Source organism: Anopheles moucheti, chromosome 3 (genome assembly GCF_943734755.1).
Source record: "Anopheles moucheti chromosome 3, idAnoMoucSN_F20_07, whole genome shotgun sequence".
In the NCBI taxonomy this organism is placed as follows: Eukaryota; Metazoa; Arthropoda; class Insecta; order Diptera; family Culicidae; genus Anopheles; species Anopheles moucheti.
The window spans coordinates 17,429,332-17,447,380 of record NC_069141.1 but is presented as its reverse complement, the minus strand read 5'-3'; the positions used below and the strand labels follow the sequence as shown (position 1 = coordinate 17,447,380).

Sequence of the window (18,049 nt, the reverse complement as noted above, 5' to 3'; positions counted from 1 at the left end):
AAGTGCGCGAACGAGTAGAAACGACACCGGGTGACGGACGACAAAAAGGGGGAACAAAAAGGGCGAACCGCGCGTCAAAGAAAGATTATATTTTTAGTTTCTGCCCGTCTCTCGCTCGTATGCTCGCTCGTGTGCTCATTATTCTGTCGTTCTGTGCGGAAGAAGAAACGCGCAAACTAAGCCGTCGTGAAGGCGGCAAACGGCTTCAGCATTTCTGATAAGTTTCTCGCCTTCCACACACTGTTTTCCCCGGTGCACGTCCGGTGACCGTGCGGAGCGGAATAAATCATTTTGGGGCGACAAATTTCGACGCCATCGATCGAGCATCGTCCATCGATTGGAAGTGAACCCCGGGGGGTTGGGATTGAGAAGGGGTTGGTACAACCCTCTAGCGCTGGAGGAAGGAAACGTTCCAAACCAGACCCGCACCAGGAACGATACCGATCGTCGATCCTCAGTCGGTTGACGGGCAGGAACCGCACAGGACGCGTTCTTCGGTGGCTTCGCGTCATTCTTGAACCTCTGTCTCTCTTTCGTGTTGAGAGATTCCTGAAGAGTGTTTGTGTGTTTGTGTGTTAGTGTGTGCTTCAACCCTAACCAACAACAATGCTTTATCTGAAGATCATTGTGACGGGTGCTGTATTGCTGCTGGCAATCCTTTCCACCGCAACCGTTAATGGTGCCTGCTCCAAAACGAACGTGTAAGTGACCGAGGTGGATGTGAAAACCCGCAACGTCGCAAGTGTGATAAGTAATACTCCAACTCCTACTGACATCTACAGGAAAACGAGGATCGAGATTAAGAATGGCAAACGCGTGACGGTGATCGATCAACCATGCTGCAAGGGATACAAACGGGTGAAGTTGCGCTGTCTGCCGATCTGTTCGCTACCGTGCGAGAATGCCAAATGTACCGCACCGGATGTCTGCACCTGCAACGCGGGTTACGAGAAGCTGTCCGATCATCGGTAAGTAAAAGCGACAGCGACAACTGCTAGCGGAAGTCACACAGACGGGTGAGACATTTTGCAGTTCTTCCTTCCCGTGTGGTGCGTGCATGCATCAACGCTTATCAACTCACTCGCACTTTCTTCTTCACTGCAAAAAAAAAAACACACAGATGCATTCCACACTGCAGCGATTGCGATAATGGTATCTGCACGAAGCCGGGCTACTGCCAGTGCCATACCGGTTATACTCGGGCCGACAATGGCACGTGTGTGGCCGAGTGTAACAACTGTGCGAATGGGTTCTGTGCGCTGCCAGATGCCTGCCAATGTTACGACGGTTACGAGCTGCTCGAACTCGATGGCAAACGGTCCTGTAGACCCGTATGTGAAGGAGGCTGTCGCAATGGGCAATGTGTCGCCCCGGATGAGTGTCTGTGTGGGGCAGAATTCACTCTTTCACCGTACGGAGAATGTGTTCTCCCGACCACACCGGCACCCCGCTGTCCGGAAGGATACGAGGAGGAATCCGGTGGGTGTCGCCCGGTATGTTCGCAACCCTGCCAGAACGGGACCTGCATGGGACCGGACCAGTGCGAGTGTTTTCCGGGATATTCAAACGATAACGCCAGCACACCGTACGCGTGCGAGCCGCTCTGCAACGGAGGCTGTAGCAATGGCGATTGTATTGCGCCGGGTGTTTGCATCTGTCACGCACAGTACGGGAAGATCGGTGACGAGTGCATACCGCTCTGTGAACGCTGCACGCTGGGACACTGTGTGCAGCCGAATGTGTGCGTTTGCGATCGGGGCTATCGGTTGATTGACGGGGATTGTGAGCCGATCTGCGAGACGGAATGCATTAATGCGATCTGTACCGGGCCGAACGCGTGCACCTGCCTGCCGGGGTACAATTACACCGATATTAATGCACTGTTTGATTGTTTGCCGGTTTGCGAGATGGAATGCGTCAATGGGCGATGTGTCGCGCCGGAGAAGTGTGAATGTAATGAAGGTGAGTTGGGGTGGATAGTTGCTGCAATTGATATTTACTTAAGGATTATCATTAATGCATGATCAGTGTGAAATTGCTGAGTAACAGAGTGAGTGCTTGAGTAACTGTGATCTCTATATGAAAAGTTAACCTACGTCCAAGCGAGTGAGTGAGATGGTTAAGGTACTAGAGGCGTAGATCTTCACACAGCCGGACCGATACAAAATCTCAGCGTGACCTCGTTTCTTCTCATCGCAAGTTAAAAAACTGTATTTTCTAACTGATTAATTATTCGATAAATTCCGATTAAAGTTTAATGTATTCCTAAACTAATTATTGGATAAATTTCAATTAATGTTTGTTTTGTTCTTAACCTGTATAAATAATTGGATAAATTTCATTATAAAAAATCAAAATGATAAAAGAAATTACCAGAATTTTCTGATATTTCGGCATATTTTGAGTTGTAAACAGAAAAAATTTAAATAGAATTAGGTAAATTTAACAAATAGAAAACTAATTTGGTTAGAATACTCTTCACAAATGCGACAACTTCCACTATTTCATTTGTGTTATCTTCATCCCCATGCAGGGTACATACCGGACGAGGAAAATACATGCATCCATCCGGATGATTTGTGCCGCATGAAGTGCACCAACGGACATTGTCGCGGTGCGGAATGTATCTGCGACGCGGGCTACATAAAGCATCCCATCGACGGCCATTGTGAGAAAACCTGCCCCAACGGCTGCACGTACGGTGATTGCAACGGCGGTGAATGTTTCTGCCACGATGGCTACCGCCTATCGCTGGACAATGTGTCCGTGTGTGAACCGATTTGTGGCGAAGACTACGATTACAGCAGTCCCAGTTGCATCAACGGGCGGTGCATCCGGCCGAATGTGTGCCAGTGTGACGAGGGCTACGAGTTTGTGGATACGAACCAAACGCGGTGCGAATCGGTGGAAGAGCTCACCCGCCAACGGTTGGCCCAGGAACGGATGGCCGAGTGTCGGAGAAGGTGTCGGAATGGAAAGTGTCTGGCGGGTGAGTGTCGGTGTAACGAGGGATATGCACATCCGGAGGGGAACAAGCTCAGCTGCAAACCGGTGTGTGAGGAACCGTGCCGGAATGGGACCTGTGTCCGGCCGGATCAGTGCGAGTGTAAATCGGGGTTTGTGTTTGTCGAGGGTAGCTTAAGCCACTGCCGATCGGAGGAAGAACTGTTGCGGGAAGCGTACGAACGGTGCAGGGGTCGGTGTCGGAATGGTGACTGCCACGGTGATCGGTGTTTGTGTATGCTGGGTTATAAGGCCACCGATTTGGATCCGTACGATTGTCAGCCGGTTTGTGAGCGACCCTGCATCAATGGAACGTGCGCCGGAAACGATCGCTGTCACTGTTGGGAGGGTTATGAAATGGATGCTGAAGATAACCATGTCTGTAACCCGATCTGTACGGCTGCGTGCATTGATGGGGATTGCATTGGTCCGGAACTGTGCGCATGTCGGGGAGGATATATCCTGGCCGAGGACAGCAACCACATCTGCGTAAAGGAGGAAACTCCTGACGAGCGAACGGCTCGTCTACGTCAGCTAACATGTGAACGAGAATGCTCGAACGGTTGGTGTGAGCAGGGCGAGTGTCGTTGTGTGGAAGGTTTCTATCACGAAAATAATAACACGTTCCACTGCGAACCGTACTGTGAGAGAGCGTGTGAGATGGGCCGCTGCATTGGGAACAACACTTGCGAATGTCTCGTTCGGCATGAGCTCGTCGAAGCGTTCGTGTGCGGACCCATCTGCAGCGGGGATTGTGTACGAGGATACTGTGCGGCACCGGATCTCTGCCGCTGTCACGATGGGTACGAAATGGTGAACGGTTCGAGCAACGTGTGCGAACCGGTGTGTGGCGAAGAAGGCTGCACCAATGGTGTTTGTGTAGGACCAAATGAATGCAGCTGCCTGGATGGGTACTACCAGGATCAGGACGACCCGCTACTCTGTCACCGAGAGCTGAGCGTCATTCAACAGATGCATGAGCAGGGGTAAGAAACACAGGCGAGTGACACCGTTAATCAAACTCAACTCCGCTTCTTCTACTCCACAGCAACTCCGGTGGCGATTACTACAAGATGTCCTACATACATTACTTCATCCCAGTGATCGCAGCCGTCGCACTGATCGTAGCCGTCCTGGTGGTGAAGATGATTGTGCGGAACCGGCAGAAGGACTATCACGTCGGCAAGCTCGGTAATGTACAGCGGCGCCGAAAGTCGACCAGCAACAGGGCCAGCAAGCGCGACACTGCTAACCGCACCACCGATTATAACGATTACAATCTGGTCGTTCTCTTCCCTACAGAGAGCAAGGAAAACTGTGTCTACTTCATGCCGAAACCGGACTCCAAGACGAACGAGCTCACAAAATTGAATCTCGAAATTGAAACCATCTAAAGACCGCCGGCTTTTGAGATTTTGGAAATCATAACAAACAATTCAAGCGAACCAAAGTCGTACGGTAAGCTTCCAACCAAATTCGCAATACGCTCGACCACGCCACGCTCCTCAGTGATGGATGGGGAGATTGGGGACGATACCTTGGACAGGCGAGACACGCATCGGTTTTCCATTTTTGCCTCTGTATATATGTGTACCAATGTTGCTTCTTAGGAAGTGACTCCAATTTCGTAGTTTAGAACGTAGTTTAGTTGGTAGAAATTTAGCAAAGATTTTGATATACTACAAAGCTAAGTGAAATAAATAGACAAACACGTCGAACTTACCTGGTTCTCTACTTCTGCACTGCCGTCCTTTTTTCTCATTTTCATACTCCTCGAGTCGTAATAAAAACGCCATTTCTAATTTGACTTTTTCGACAATTTTAATAAATAATCCTAGAACTGCACTCTAACAAAGCGATCCAGTGGCGAGTTATGATGGGATGAATACTGCAAAATAAAGAAAAAGAGTCGATTAATGTACTTAAAACACTGCAATCTGTTTTCCCAAACGTACCTGATCGTAACGCCGGTCAGCTGCTAATGTATGTCTGTTTCGATCGAGTTTCGCTTTGTGCAGCACTTCCATACCAAAACAGACGCGGTAACGATCAATATTGTTCCACAGATGACTGCCGCTATGATGATCCATTGATCACTACCAATTGCTGATAAAAGGCTTGACTCGGTCGGCTGAACTGATGCTGGCTGTGTGATGCTTTCGTTGGTTGGGTCGGCTACCTGTTCACGTTCCACTACCATCCGCTGCATGGCCAAATCAAGCAGCTTTACCTCATTGAACGTGCTCGTACTGATGCACGTGCCATCCGCAGCAATAGTTCCAGAATCGCAAATGCATTCACCCGTTGCCGGTACGGATCGGAACCCATCCGGACAGTTCAATGGTTCTTCGATATGCTCCTCCCGTTCGTCGTCATCATCTTCTTCTTCCTCCTCCTCATCCTCGCCATCTTGGTCAGCGAAGCGGCTTCTAATGAAAAGATCCTCCACTTCCACCTGCGCCTCAACGCACACGTGCCCACTACGGAGTACGGTTCCTGGCATACAGAAGCATCGTCCATCAATGCATTCTCCATTGACACATGCCGGCTGGCATGGATGTTCACAGTTGCCATTCCCATCGGCGATCAATCCTTTCTGACAAACGCAAACGTTGGGCTGCGCACAATACGATCCCTTTCCGCACGGTTCCTCACAGTACGGTTCACACTGCCCATCAAACGTTTCGACGAATCCGGGTAGGCAAACCCATACATCCGGTTCGGTGCAGATCCCGTTAATATACGCACCACTACACACAGGCTGACAGTACACTATCGATTCCGGACCAATTGCCAACTGGTAACCTTTGTGGCAAGCGCAAACATTGTTTTCGATACAATCACCGTGCTCGCACTGCACGTACAGTTCATCGCAGATGGCTTCTGGTGCTGGAGTCGTGGGACATTCCGGAGGTGCCACAGTTGGACAAACCACATCCGGACAGGACGGAACAGGTGGGCAAGTTACCGGAAAAACTGCTGGTGGTTTAGTAGTTTGTTTGGTGGGAGGAACCGTGGGACATGGAACTTTTGGACATGGAGTTGGAGGTGGCAGCGATGCAGGACACGTTACATTGTAAACGGGCGGCTGGATCTCGGGACAGCTCAAAGCGGGACAATCCTTTGGCTCCTTACAGACACATCCATTTGAGACATTTTCCACCTCATAGATGATGACGTCCTTACCGCACTCGGCCGGTTCGGGGACGAGTTCACACGTTTGTCTACCAAGCGAGTCCGTAGTGGAGTAGAAATCATCAAAGCATCGACAAACATTAGGACCACCACAGATGCCGAAAGTGCAATTCACTACTTGCGGATCGCAGTACGGGGTACACTCAAAACGTGACTCCTCCAATGATGCAGGGTCCTCTATGGGGGTATATCCTTCCAGACATTGGCATACATTCGGCGCAATGCAAATACCATTCACACAACCAGGCGCACAGACCGGCTCACATTGGTCTGATTCTTCCCGATACTCGTAACCATCGTTGCACAGACACTCGTTCGGTGCTAGACAGCGTCCATTAGCACATCCATTGCTACATACCGGAGCACATTCCGCTGCTCTACCGTTCAGTGGAACGCGCAAATAGTACCCCTCCAGACACTGGCATTGATTCGAACCGTGACAAACTCCGTTGTAGCAATCGACCACATTCGGATCACAGCTTGCCTCGCATCGATCACCTCCAGGAGGTCGTACGAATCCCGCATTACACACGCAGGTGTTCGGTGCAATGCAGGCTCCATGCTCGCAACCACCCTCACAAGTAGGTTCACAAATCGCATGAAATTGCTCCGAGGGACGATAGCCCGGGTGGCATTCGCAACGACCCTCCTCCACACAGTAACCGTTGACGCACTGCTCCCGGCAGGTTACCGGTTCACACAACATTCGACCATTGCGGATGGCAAGCGTGTAACCCTCGTTACACTCACATACGTTCGGTTGCGTACAGCGACCATTAGTGCAGTCCACCAGGCTTTCCTCGCAGATCGGTTCGCATACACTCGTACTGTTCTCCGCAAAGCGATGCCCGGCCAGACATTGACACACGTTCGGCCGGATGCAGTAAGCGTTAACACATTTGTTCCTGCAGTATGGCGTACATATTGAGGATTTTGAATTTATTGCTGGTCGAATAGAAAAAGATTCCATTAGCATAACTGTGTTTCTAGGAGTGGTAATGATGACAATCGGGCTACTTACAGCTTGTAGTTGCGATATAACCCTTAAGACATTCACAGTGATCCGGCGCAACGCATCGTCCATTGGAGCAACCTTTCGAGCATTTAGGCTCACAGACATTCCTGCTGTTCTCACTCTTGACGTAACCTGAATAAGAGGCATAAAAAAAAATATAAGTCCTTAGGTCTTCCAAATCCGTCACCTCCGTCACTTCACTTCAACGCACCTTTTTTACAATCACAAACATCTGGGGCCACGCAAATTCCATGCACACAGGGTTTCGAACAGTGTGGTACACATTTGCTGCCCATCTTCAGATCGAGCTGATAACCTTCACGACATTGGCATTGATTCCCGCCTATACAGACACCATTCGCACAGGGCTGGTTACAGAATGGTTCACAAAGACCAATCGTTTCATTGTATAGGAACCCTTCAGCACATTTACAAACTCCCGCCCCGGTACACAGCCCGTTCACGCATCCGTTGCGACATTCCGGAACGCAAACGTTAGGCGATTGGTCATCCCGTGGACGAAAGTTCCTGTGGCACAGACAAGTGTTTGGCGCCACGCAGTCTCCATTGATGCAAGTTTCGGAACAGCTGGGCATGCAGACCGACTCATCGTTCTCGGCTGGACTGTATCCTTCGCCACAGCTACATTTTCCCGGTGCAACACATCGACCACCCTGGCAAGGTTTTAAACACACCGGCACACAGTGATTGCTATCGTCCAGCTCATACCCTTCATGGCAGGCACACTGATGCGGTCCGATACAGTTCCCATTGGCACATCCATCGGGACAGACGGGTTCGCAGGTGAAATTTGATTGCGTTGAGAGTGTATACCCTGAAAAAGAAAGCAATGGGAGAAGTGATCTATAAGCAATGTGTGTGATCGAAACAGTTGACTTCTTTGGTACCACTGACCTGCCTCACACTGACACACATTGGGCAGCACGCAAACGCCATGCTGACACTCTTCCGTGCAGTGTGCAACGCAACCATTTCTATCATTAGGATCCGATCGGTAGCCCTCGTCACACTCGCAGACATCATCGATACATCGTCCGAATCGACACGTACGATCACACTTCCGGCGACAGGATCCACTCGTTACATCTCGCTCGAAGCCCACATCGCAAAGGCACACGTTCGGGGCCACGCATTGACCGTTTTCACAAGCTACTTCACAAACCGGTTCGCAGCTGTAAAACCAATTAGAAACGTTTGTTACAATTCCAAACATAAGCCTATTTTACTGCATTACCGATGATCGTTCACTTTCTTGTAGCCACCGTAGCAATCACACGTATCAGGTGCAATGCACTCGCCATAGATGCACTTCAGCCGACAGGATGGCAAACACACGTCCCCGACTGCATGGTAACCTTCGCAACAGGTTCGTTTCTTGCGCACATCGTAGCTTATCTGCAAGAAGACTTGACTGTTGAATGAGACCTTATTGCACTAGAGACATTATTCGAACTTATTATTACACTCACCGAACAACTCAAACCATCCACCATGATTGGAATGCGCATAGAATATTCGCTAAACATGCAGTAGTACGTTCCTTCACCGTACTTTATGATTTGGCTTTTATTTTCCACCAACTTAGGCACTCTGCAACAAACAAACATGTGAAACGTAAGAGCCACAGCCACGTTTACGAACAATTTCATCCAAGCACATACTTTTCCTCTTCGTAGCACAACTTTTCAACGGCCACTACTGACGGAACTACCAACTGGAACAAAACCCAAACCAGACACCAAGAGCCGACCATCAGCGACAAAGGGAACCGCCTGGAAATGGCATTCGAAAGTTGCCCCATATTGCCAGAACTTCTCCAACGGATTAGAACCCCACCAGAACAAACCAGACCGACTGGCCCGAGTACAGAAGAATGTGTGATCGTGCTACGATCCCCAATTCGTTACTGAGCAGTCCCAACGATCAATGATTTAAAACGCAACTTCATACGCATCAATTCCGCAGCGGCGGGAAGCTTCAGGGGAGTGGTAAATTTCGGGCCCGTGGAATGCTAATCAGTAGTCTGCTTCAGAAAAGCAAAAGAACCAATTCTTCGGGAGAAGATTGTTGCAAACGAAGCAGGAAAAAACAGCATTCCACTTGACCGTTTGACCAGTGTTTAGTCAACCGTCACCAGATTGGTTATCGGTTGGTTTGGTTGGATTGGGGAATTACGAAATTGTCGAAGAGCGCGACGCGACATGCCCTCAACCCTTGTTTTTTCGTGTAATCTTAATTGCTTTTTTCAGTCAAACGATTAGTTTTCTGGCCATGACGGGAAGGCTATGTCGTGCTGGGTTGAGTAATCTTGGTTCGCGTTCCAAGAGCTGAAGATCTGTAGTGTTGGAGTGATTTAAACATTTTCATTCACAAACGGTAAGTTAAAATAGTAATATTAAACAGCAATTTTCTGTGTTGTATGATAAAACGAAGCTAGTTATAATAATAAGGTGCTCAAAATTTTAAAATCACATTGCAACTACTAACTAAAGTTAGTTTTTGTTATATTTAGGATGATTTATGTAGCAATACGGCCGTACAAGGAAAAACAAAAGATTAATGTGATCGTTTGGGGCAAAAAGAACGTGACAATTGCAACGAGCGAAGCATAACAAATGCCAGTGATAAGGGTACCGCGTCTTTTTCCGATTCTAATAGAAAGGAAATGTAAAAAACACACAGATTGATCGCGATACCGTGCGACCATTGGCGTCATAATAGCAATGAAGTGAACGGCAGGAACGTACAAATAACAATTTCTGTCACCAGGATGTTCGGGAATTCAACAGCAACGGTCTACCACCGAAAAACATTCAATGGCATTCAACATCAATAGTGTTTGGATTGGATTTATGTTCGGTCAGGGTTCCTAAGGCCAACGCTTATCACGTGACCCTCGCCGGTGTTTGTTTTATATAGGTCAATAAGATGACTAACGACGCTCTAATCGGTTTGGATGCTGAATTTGGTCGTTTGATTTGAAAATCAGTAAGACTGGTTGTCGCTTTGTTGCGATTGATGAAATTGATAATATTTTTGAAACTGCCACTTTCAGTGCTGTTGTTTTGCTAACAATCGGGCTCAATTCTCTGTATGATCCTGGAAGGGAAAAATTGGCGCTGATTGAACGGTTTGCTTTTTGCTGGTCTGTTTCATAAAAGCTTTATCAAAAGATGAAACATGTAAGATGCTTTTTCTCTCTATCATAAACATTTAAAGAAACAAACAATTTACCTTCTACGCTTGGTTGCTTCAGGACTACTAAAGTGAGCGATGGGTAGTAAGATGCTTCTTTAGATCATTGCTCGAGTAGAACGAATATTCACACAGGTTGCAAGGATATTTGCGTTCCCCTCGATGATATTTTAAATGTTGATTCAGACGGGCACTAAGAGGAAACAATCAGCCACGTTAGACAGGTTATAAATAGAAGAGCAATAACAACTTACTTAGAGACAAACAGCTGATCACAAAAACTGCAAGGATATTTCTTCTCCCCATGGCTGTCTCTCTTATGGTATCCGAGGCTGCGCTTTGAGCGTAACACCTTGCCACAAACATCGCAACAATATGTTTCACCATTGTGTGCGTTTCGATAATGGTGCAATAGAAGCTGCTTACAGTGAAAACTCTGTTCACATCCTCGCTCACATTTCAGAGGTCTTAAACCAAGGTGAACATTTCGGTGTCCTTCCAGACGAGTTTTCGGTAAGCTTTTGTGACAAATATCACACTCGACCAGCTGCTTCCGATAGGTTTGCTTACAGTCGTAAATGTATCGCTTTTTACCCTTGGAGGATGTAACAATTGCTTGAAATCTTTTCGATGAGGTAATTGGGACAGGATTCAAGTCTTCTTGTGTGGCTATGGGGACTGAAGAATCTTCAACATTACAGGTCTCCAGTGGGCTCGGCAGATCTGCCTCCACAGTTGGAACATTCTCTGTGTGATCTTGGGATGGATTATTGAAAAAATGCTATACTTCCAGACAACGTTCTCGGTAATTTCTGAAATCACACAGCGTTGTAAAGCAGCCTTGGCAAACTTTGGAGGAATAGTGGTCATATTTCGTTATCTAGAAATGATATTAAAATCAATAATATTTTGATCAGTCGACTAGGAGCAAAACTAACATACCGTGATTGAAAGCAATGTTGCTATCAAGCCATTTAGATCCGTTTCACAAAATATGTCCAACAACGAGGATCCACTGAGGCACAAACGACACACATCACGAGTTTTCCCGGCCATTGCATTTAAGAAACAATCAGATAAATTTTCCACGAAACGAACAGCTGTTCACCGGTAAACAATGTTATAAAAATGGGCACCGAAGGGTTTATTTACGTTTACGAGACGAACAGCAAATGTCAAAACAAGTACAGGCTGTCTCCCAGATACGCTATTATAGCGAACCGCTATAAACCGGAAAAAATCCGCGTATCTCGAATTTACGCGTAAGTCGAATCCTGGTACAATTTCGTATATGCTTCAAAATCACAGAGTCGACTTCCTTCTGTGAACTTAATTTATCCCGCGAATCAGATGATGGGAACTGCCAGTACCAGAATTTCAACGGCCTAATTTCGGCACAAACATTTAGCACGAAACATGCTTCTGAAGAGCCCAGATAAAGTGCAGCATTCGATCCCTAGCTTCTTTGTTTAGTGGCCTGCCGTAGGGTTGTTTCCAGCTCGTAAGAAAGAGTTTCTTCTCCGTTCGGCTCATCGCATTCCAAATGTTCAAATACGGGGCACGCTCATGCTTTCGAATGCTGTTAATTTTGTTTCTGGAGACACCTCCTGCTTCTTTTCGACTAGGACGATTAGATACCATATTACAAATTGAAATGAAATGTTCCAAATGTCTTAATTTAGAGGAATTTCGCAATAAAATATCCGCAACGCACAACGCTTGAGATGATGAGCTAACCTTTCCAATGTGGACTCGATGCTCAACCGTCAGCACCGCTTTGTTGACGTGAACAGCTGTCAGATGAAAATCTCCGTCGTGTCACTTTTGTGGATGCAATAAATAGACAACTTATTTACTAGCAACTTTCTTCGCTGGCACTTTTCGATGCGTTTGTAGAGAAAATAAGGCTTTTCTGCTTGTAAAAAATAACAAAAATCGACTGTGCAGTGTGTCAACGTGTTGGGGGAGAGTAAAACGTGCTAGCCGAACAATATTGCACGTATAACAGGATGGGTATGAACGTGAGTCGTCAGGTGGACCTAACAGAAAACGAATATCTGCAGCGGTTCGTCGGCAAAACGCACGTCCCTGCTTACGATGATGATTTTTGGAACAACTTCCTGCAATACCACATCAATCTACCGACAAACAGGTAAGTTTGTTACTCTAATCCCTTAAAGTTTTCCTGAACGTCATCGTTATGTTGTGATTTTCAGCCAGGAACAGTTGAGTCTCGATTCGCGTCTGGAATCGCTATGCCAGAGCTTTATCAGTCACAATCTACACACCGGCAACTTTGGTTCGTTGATAAACGTATTTCTGCTGAAGGTTTCTGAGCTGCTTACACTCTCCGATACGGAAAGGTGAGTCAATAACGCAATTCTTTTGTTGCGTGTCTGTAAAGCATAAACTCATTTTGTTATCCTTTCAGTAACGTTCACATATGGCACGCCTTTAATGCACTGTTCATCATCCGTTGCTTGGTGAAGTACATGATCGAAACGGGTTCGGAGTATCAGCTATTGCAGCACTTTGAAGCATTGCCTGTCCAAGCGTCAGATATTGATTCAACATCGAACGAAGCAAATGCGGCCGGTACGAGTACGGCTATTCCCATAGACGTTCGTGCGATAGAAGAAACGAAATCAGCCGTTGCAAAGCTGGTCGATGGCACAAAATTCGAAACGTTTCTTGAGGCACTGGTTAACATTATTGTGGTGATACCGGTGAAGTAAGTCATTTATTGCGTAAAACGCCATACGTTTCGGGGTAACTTCTTAAACTGTTTGTTTTCTTGGTTTTTCAGAGAATTCACATATCACCTTCATCTGGAGGCGGTTAATTGTATGATAATTTTGCTCTCGGTGAGCCTTTTTTCGCAGCAAACGATGGAGAAATCCACCATCTACCGAACGATCTACCGTTGCCAGCATGCGAACACGTTGATGAGTGCGCTGTTGCATTTTCTTAGCCGCATGAGCCAAGCTCCGCAGACAATGTTCGGCTTTGGGACGGGCGGTTCGTTTGTGTTCGGCATCGCCGAATCGCTTTGGTCCATATTAACGTTTGCCCGTAAGCAGCCGGACATACTGACCGCACATGATCTTCCGACAGCCTTCCGGGAGCACTACCCGTTGGCCAATCAAAGCTTGCTGTTAATTTTGATCCTTACCAACCACCACGCGACTAAAGATAATCCGTATCGGATTAGTCTGTTTGGATGTTCGGATTCACAAGGTAAAGCAGGAAAGATTTTTTGTTATCTGAATTTTAACCATTTGTTTCCTGTCTTTTCGATTTAGATTCGCCGAAAGAGGATCCGGCAACGTTCAAGATAGACTTTTCCTCCCTGTACAACACCCTGTGCCGAATAGTGACTATTGATCAGGCAACCTTACTGCTCTATCTGCTGCTCTATCGAAACCAAAGATTCCAGAAGTATGTAATGGCACAACAGAACCTACAGCAGCTTGTAAGTGTCTCAATTGTTTGGTAAATTGGATCTTTGGTTTCAGCAACCATTTTTGTTGTCTGATTTTAGGTTATTCCGATCCTGCAAACCCTTTACAATGCACCGGATAGTACTTCACATCACATTTATATGTCGCTAATAGTTTTGCTAATTCTTAGCGAAGATGACAACTTTAACAAGAGCGTTCATCAGATTGTATGTGATAGAATCAATACCATGTGTTGGTATTAGTTAATATTAAATATTTCTTTGCAGATGTTGAAAAATATTACCTGGTACACGGAGCGTTCGATCAGCGAGATTTCGCTCGGTGGATTACTGATATTGGTTGTCATCAGGACGATTCAGTACAACATGTTGAAGATGAGGGATAAGTACTTGCATACAAATTGTCTCGCCGCGTTGGCCAACATGTCCGGTCAGTTCCAATCGCTCCACCCGTACGTAGCGCAGCGATTGGTGAGTTTGTTCGAAACCTTAGCAAAGAAACATGCCCGATTAGACCAGCAGCTCAAACAACCGAATGGTCCCAACGGTGATCCGGACGTGTCCATACCGATTGGTGGTGGGTTAACGTCTGAAGATATGGTAAGTGCAGTGTGTGCGTCTATTAAATATTTCTGTTAAACACAAGCAACATATGTCTCATGTTTTTCAGTTGCAGGATTTGTCCGTGTTGGAGGAAGTGCTACGTATGGTGCTGGAAATTTTAAATTCCTGCCTGTCGCATCAATTAGTGTACTGTCCTAACTTGGTATACACTTTGCTATACAAACGCAACGTCTTCGAGGCCTTCCGAAGTCATTCGGCATTTCAGGATATCATACAGAATATAGACATGGTAAGTGCAGAAAGATAGAGTATGGATTGAACAGATAAATCTAAGCATGATAATTTTCCTTAGGTGGTTGGATTCTTCTCCTCCCGACTGCAACGAGTTCAAGAGCAGCGCGGTGAGCTTGGTGTTACTGAAGTGCTTGAAGTGATCTCGAAGGGAGCGAGCCAGTGGTCGAGTGATCGCTTACGGGTACGTTCATTACACTACACCATTTTAGTGGAAATTAATCAGTGTAACTATTTGCTTCCTTCGCCAGAAATTTCCTGACCTTAAATTCAAATACGTCGAGGAGGATGCGCCGGAAGAATTCTTCATCCCTTACGTCTGGACGCTCGTATGCAAGGCAGGCTGTGTACACTTTAGTTCCGAAACGATAAAGGGCGTCAGTGCCGAGATCGTTTGTTAACATTACCGTTTGTTGTTCCCAACCCTGTCAATCGTTTTCCGGTAGTTTCAACCATTCGCTTCTTCCCTGCGATCTAACCTCTTCGGCACAACATTACTAGCAGTTTAGCGTAACAAGAGACAATATGGAGGAAGGGGCATTGTGTTAGAATATTATTTTTTGTGTACTAGTTTATCTTTACTTAATTTATGCAACGCTTTACTGGGCATTTTGTAATATGTTTTTTATCAGACTTTTTTGGTATTGTACAGTAAAGCAACATATGTTTTGTAAAACCTTTCGATGTATGCATTCCCATTGAAGATGCTATATTTTTGTATGTTGTAATTTGTTTCAAGGAATTCATTCTCTTGCGTACATTTGCGTGTTTGCTTTTCGCTTCTGTTGTGTATTAATCGATCATACTTTATCTCAATGAGTGTAGCTAGCGATCTAACACCAGTTAGTAGCAAATTTATCCAATCAGTCCACAAATGTAGCAACCGATTTGGCTGCAATATAAAGCTGCTGAATGATATTGGTGGAAGACTTAAAAGCGATTAGCTACGAAAACCAGGCAATAATAACAGTAAGCGAGCGAGTGTGGGTAAAAACGCTCACTGAACGGTTCTAAAGCATGTGGCTCCTAACGAAAGGGTGTGAAAAATGATACACTGTGCGTGATACTACACGGGATGCCGGTTGACCATTTGATGCGGTTAGTGGAACGGGGAACGAATACCATTAGGGAAGTTATACAATGGCAAACAATTGCTCTAGTGTAGTTTATTGATTTTAATTCATCCGTACGTAAGCGTATGAATAAACGATGGCATAGTCGTATTAGCAATGACCAAAACATTGTACTGGAAAGGCATAAAAAGGGGGACAAGCTAGCAATTGCCGTCAGGATTTAAATCATGCGGTATGTGTACCCCGTACCTAGGAAACGATAAAAATGGCTTGATGATGATGATGATGATGCAAAATGAAAGTTAAACGTTATAAATTTACAAACCACAAATGATAAACTATTAACCACAAACGAGCCAAGCGAATAAGCTTTGCGGTATACTAAGCGCTGTTGTATGAGTGGAATTTTCTTTCTATCGATTAAACATGATGACCGTTGACGGGAGTCCATGCAAGTAATCAGTAAAGAGAATACATCCATTATATAAAAAAACAACCCAGATTCGACATTTATTACCACAATGTAACGGCTTCGAACAGGTGACTGAATAAATACTAACAATAGGAAGATGGAGCTGAGTGAAGCTTGACATTCTTTCCCGCCGTTCGGGAAATCGTCCAGCGGGTTTTCCATTTCGCCCCGGGTCAGCTGGTTCTTAACACACTACATATCACTTGGTGGGGGGGGTGGAGGTTCTAAAATTGACGCCGATCGATTGCTTGATCGTTCAGACACCTTTGCATGCTTCCATACACTGCTTGTAGGACATGAAGTTGTTCGCATTTCCGTCACATCCACCAAACTTGAACTCGATGCATTCCTTCTGGGACGGGTCGTATCTGAGGTTGAAGTTGGAAGTAAATGCAAAGAAAGCTTATTAGTGAACAGATTTGCACAAGTATGAATAAGAATAATTATTTCATAATTAATCAATAAAATATCGTCTCGAACACCGCAAATGCTCCTAATTCTGAAGTGTTGTAATCGTATTTGCATACGATTACGAACCCCCGCTAGAGGTGTCCCCGATTAAATAATAAACAACTCCGGACGAAAACGTGATAACATCTTTCACCCTGCATGGGAGAAAATGCTCACCCATTTTATCACCTTGATCGATTGGCCCGATGTGATGATCGATCGGGTAAACAAATTCAATCATTTAGCTCCACGTAACACATGTTCGCGGGAACCGACCAAGGGAGGGAGGTGGTGGTGTAATTGGCACCAAAAGTGGTGGAAGAAGAAGAAAAAAAAACGGTGGCCTGTGGTGCACATCGCGACAATTCAGCACAACTTTCACTGACAATCATTTCCACAGCATCGGTTCGCCACCGTTTGGCGCATGATCATCTGCGCAACCTCCCTCGGGGTCTTGGATGCCGTGTTTGAAACGCCACACAACAGAAACGTACCCACCGAGAAAGCATCAACGAGGAAAAGAGCTCGAGCAGGGAAGATGTTCGGTTCCGTCCGCTAATTTCCTGCCAGATCCTTACCTGTAGCGGGGCAGCAGTGCACGGCACACACCACGTCTCGGTGGCAACTTGCACTGTTCATCGCGTCCGGCCACCTCGACCCGATTGCTCGTCTGCAGCGGTAACGAGCCACCCTTTTCTTCGCGCTCCTGCGCACCGTCATCCTCCAGCTCGTCGTAGTCGCCGAGATATTCGAGCATTTTGTAGAACATTCGTCTACTTTCCGAACCGATTTGATCCAACATATCGATCGGTTGCGCGGTGGTTGGTGTAGCAAGCAGAGAGATGAGCACTACACTACCGAGCAGCAGAATACTGGCCACGGTGATCGACACGGTTGGGTTGCAGTTTCTATTCCGATAAAACATTTTGTGCTATTTGGAATTAGGATTCACGGTAAAATGCTTTCCACCACAACACTTTTCGCAATGGTCAAACTGGTACTTAATCACTCGCCAGTAAAAACACTTCTCTGTGTCACTCTGTTTTCGATCCGTTCGGACACAATTCACATTTGCAACTGAGTTCGCGTTCGTACGCACCGTGCGATCTTATATTTGTTTTCGCTCGCGTTCGGTCCGCGTCACGTCACGGATGCTGCAGGCTGGGTACAAAACAACAAACGATGACGACAGCAGCGACAAAACCACCAAAACCGGTATAAGCCGTATGTATGGCACCCCTTCCCCGTCGAGATTAGCGTGACTGCAACGCACCGTACGAACGATCGCAACGTTGCATCAAGCGACGAAC

General features: G+C 46.4%; 5 protein-coding genes across 6 annotated transcripts; 2 read left to right on the top strand and 3 right to left on the bottom strand.

The window, feature by feature from the left end:
* The first annotated feature begins 606 nt into the window (after positions 1-606).
* LOC128301044 (fibrillin-2-like) lies at positions 607-4,661 on the top strand. Its single transcript, XM_053037347.1, has 5 exons — positions 607-701; positions 783-968; positions 1,121-1,962; positions 2,534-3,989; positions 4,052-4,661. The coding sequence occupies exons 1-5, from the start codon at positions 607-609 to the stop codon at positions 4,395-4,397; spliced, it is 2,925 nt and encodes a 974-aa protein (XP_052893307.1). The 3' UTR covers positions 4,398-4,661.
* A 174-nt stretch (positions 4,662-4,835) lies between these two features.
* Positions 4,836-9,035, bottom strand: LOC128301706 (fibrillin-1-like). The gene is made up of 8 exons (XM_053038300.1): positions 8,896-9,035; positions 8,704-8,824; positions 8,469-8,629; positions 8,129-8,406; positions 7,425-8,048; positions 7,220-7,345; positions 4,959-7,143; positions 4,836-4,891 (listed from the first exon to the last, which is right to left on the bottom strand). Exons 1-7 carry the CDS (start codon positions 9,033-9,035, stop codon positions 4,982-4,984), a joined length of 3,612 nt encoding a protein of 1,203 aa, XP_052894260.1. The 3' UTR covers positions 4,836-4,891; positions 4,959-4,981.
* Positions 9,036-10,495: 1,460 nt separating this feature from the next.
* LOC128300569 (zinc finger protein 658B-like) lies at positions 10,496-11,485 on the bottom strand. Its single transcript, XM_053036683.1, has 3 exons — positions 11,372-11,485; positions 10,684-11,024; positions 10,496-10,622 (listed from the first exon to the last, which is right to left on the bottom strand). Exons 1-3 carry the CDS (start codon positions 11,483-11,485, stop codon positions 10,496-10,498), a joined length of 582 nt encoding a protein of 193 aa, XP_052892643.1.
* A 919-nt stretch (positions 11,486-12,404) lies between these two features.
* Positions 12,405-16,320, top strand: LOC128301410 (dymeclin). Of its 2 annotated transcripts, none has more exons than XM_053037862.1 (10): positions 12,405-12,581; positions 12,646-12,792; positions 12,861-13,160; positions 13,236-13,666; positions 13,732-13,901; positions 13,971-14,096; positions 14,157-14,489; positions 14,566-14,742; positions 14,806-14,928; positions 14,996-16,320. In XM_053037862.1, the coding sequence occupies exons 1-10, from the start codon at positions 12,439-12,441 to the stop codon at positions 15,143-15,145; spliced, it is 2,100 nt and encodes a 699-aa protein (XP_052893822.1). In that variant the 5' UTR covers positions 12,405-12,438; the 3' UTR covers positions 15,146-16,320. The 2 variants fall into 2 exon arrangements, with proteins under 2 accessions (XP_052893822.1, XP_052893821.1); XM_053037861.1 differs by having other exon boundaries at positions 14,560-14,742.
* A 125-nt stretch (positions 16,321-16,445) lies between these two features.
* LOC128301411 (tissue factor pathway inhibitor-like) lies at positions 16,446-17,686 on the bottom strand. Its single transcript, XM_053037863.1, has 2 exons — positions 17,318-17,686; positions 16,446-16,657 (listed from the first exon to the last, which is right to left on the bottom strand). Exons 1-2 carry the CDS (start codon positions 17,662-17,664, stop codon positions 16,546-16,548), a joined length of 459 nt encoding a protein of 152 aa, XP_052893823.1. The 5' UTR covers positions 17,665-17,686; the 3' UTR covers positions 16,446-16,545.
* Between the last annotated feature and the right edge of the window lie 363 nt (positions 17,687-18,049).

Excerpts from the sequence above, each read along its gene's own strand:
- LOC128301044 (XM_053037347.1), top strand. The coding sequence starts at position 607 with ATGCTTTATCTGAAGATCATTGTGACGGGTGCTGTATTGCTGCTGGCA. Across the intron at positions 702-782 it reads GCCTGCTCCAAAACGAACGT|GAAAACGAGGATCGAGATTA; the intron begins GTAAGTGACCGA and ends TGACATCTACAG. Across the intron at positions 969-1,120 it reads GAGAAGCTGTCCGATCATCG|ATGCATTCCACACTGCAGCG; the intron begins GTAAGTAAAAGC and ends AAAAACACACAG.
- LOC128301706 (XM_053038300.1), bottom strand. The coding sequence starts at position 9,035 with ATGGGGCAACTTTCGAATGCCATTTCCAGGCGGTTCCCTTTGTCGCTG. Across the intron at positions 8,825-8,895 it reads TTGTGCTACGAAGAGGAAAA|AGTGCCTAAGTTGGTGGAAA; the intron begins GTATGTGCTTGG and ends TGTTTGTTGCAG. Across the intron at positions 7,144-7,219 it reads TTATATCGCAACTACAAGCT|CAATAAATTCAAAATCCTCA; the intron begins GTAAGTAGCCCG and ends CTATTCGACCAG.
- LOC128300569 (XM_053036683.1), bottom strand. The coding sequence starts at position 11,485 with ATGGCCGGGAAAACTCGTGATGTGTGTCGTTTGTGCCTCAGTGGATCC. Across the intron at positions 11,025-11,371 it reads CAACATTGCTTTCAATCACG|GGTAAAAAGCGATACATTTA; the intron begins GTATGTTAGTTT and ends ACATCCTCCAAG. Across the intron at positions 10,623-10,683 it reads GATCAGCTGTTTGTCTCTAA|TGCCCGTCTGAATCAACATT; the intron begins GTAAGTTGTTAT and ends GTTTCCTCTTAG.
- LOC128301410 (XM_053037861.1), top strand. The coding sequence starts at position 12,439 with ATGGGTATGAACGTGAGTCGTCAGGTGGACCTAACAGAAAACGAATAT. Across the intron at positions 13,667-13,731 it reads TGGATGTTCGGATTCACAAG|ATTCGCCGAAAGAGGATCCG; the intron begins GTAAAGCAGGAA and ends TTTTCGATTTAG. Across the intron at positions 14,097-14,156 it reads ACAAGAGCGTTCATCAGATT|ATGTTGAAAAATATTACCTG; the intron begins GTATGTGATAGA and ends ATTTCTTTGCAG.
- LOC128301411 (XM_053037863.1), bottom strand. The coding sequence starts at position 17,664 with ATGTTTTATCGGAATAGAAACTGCAACCCAACCGTGTCGATCACCGTG. Across the intron at positions 16,658-17,317 it reads GCACTGCTGCCCCGCTACAG|ATACGACCCGTCCCAGAAGG; the intron begins GTAAGGATCTGG and ends CTTCAACCTCAG.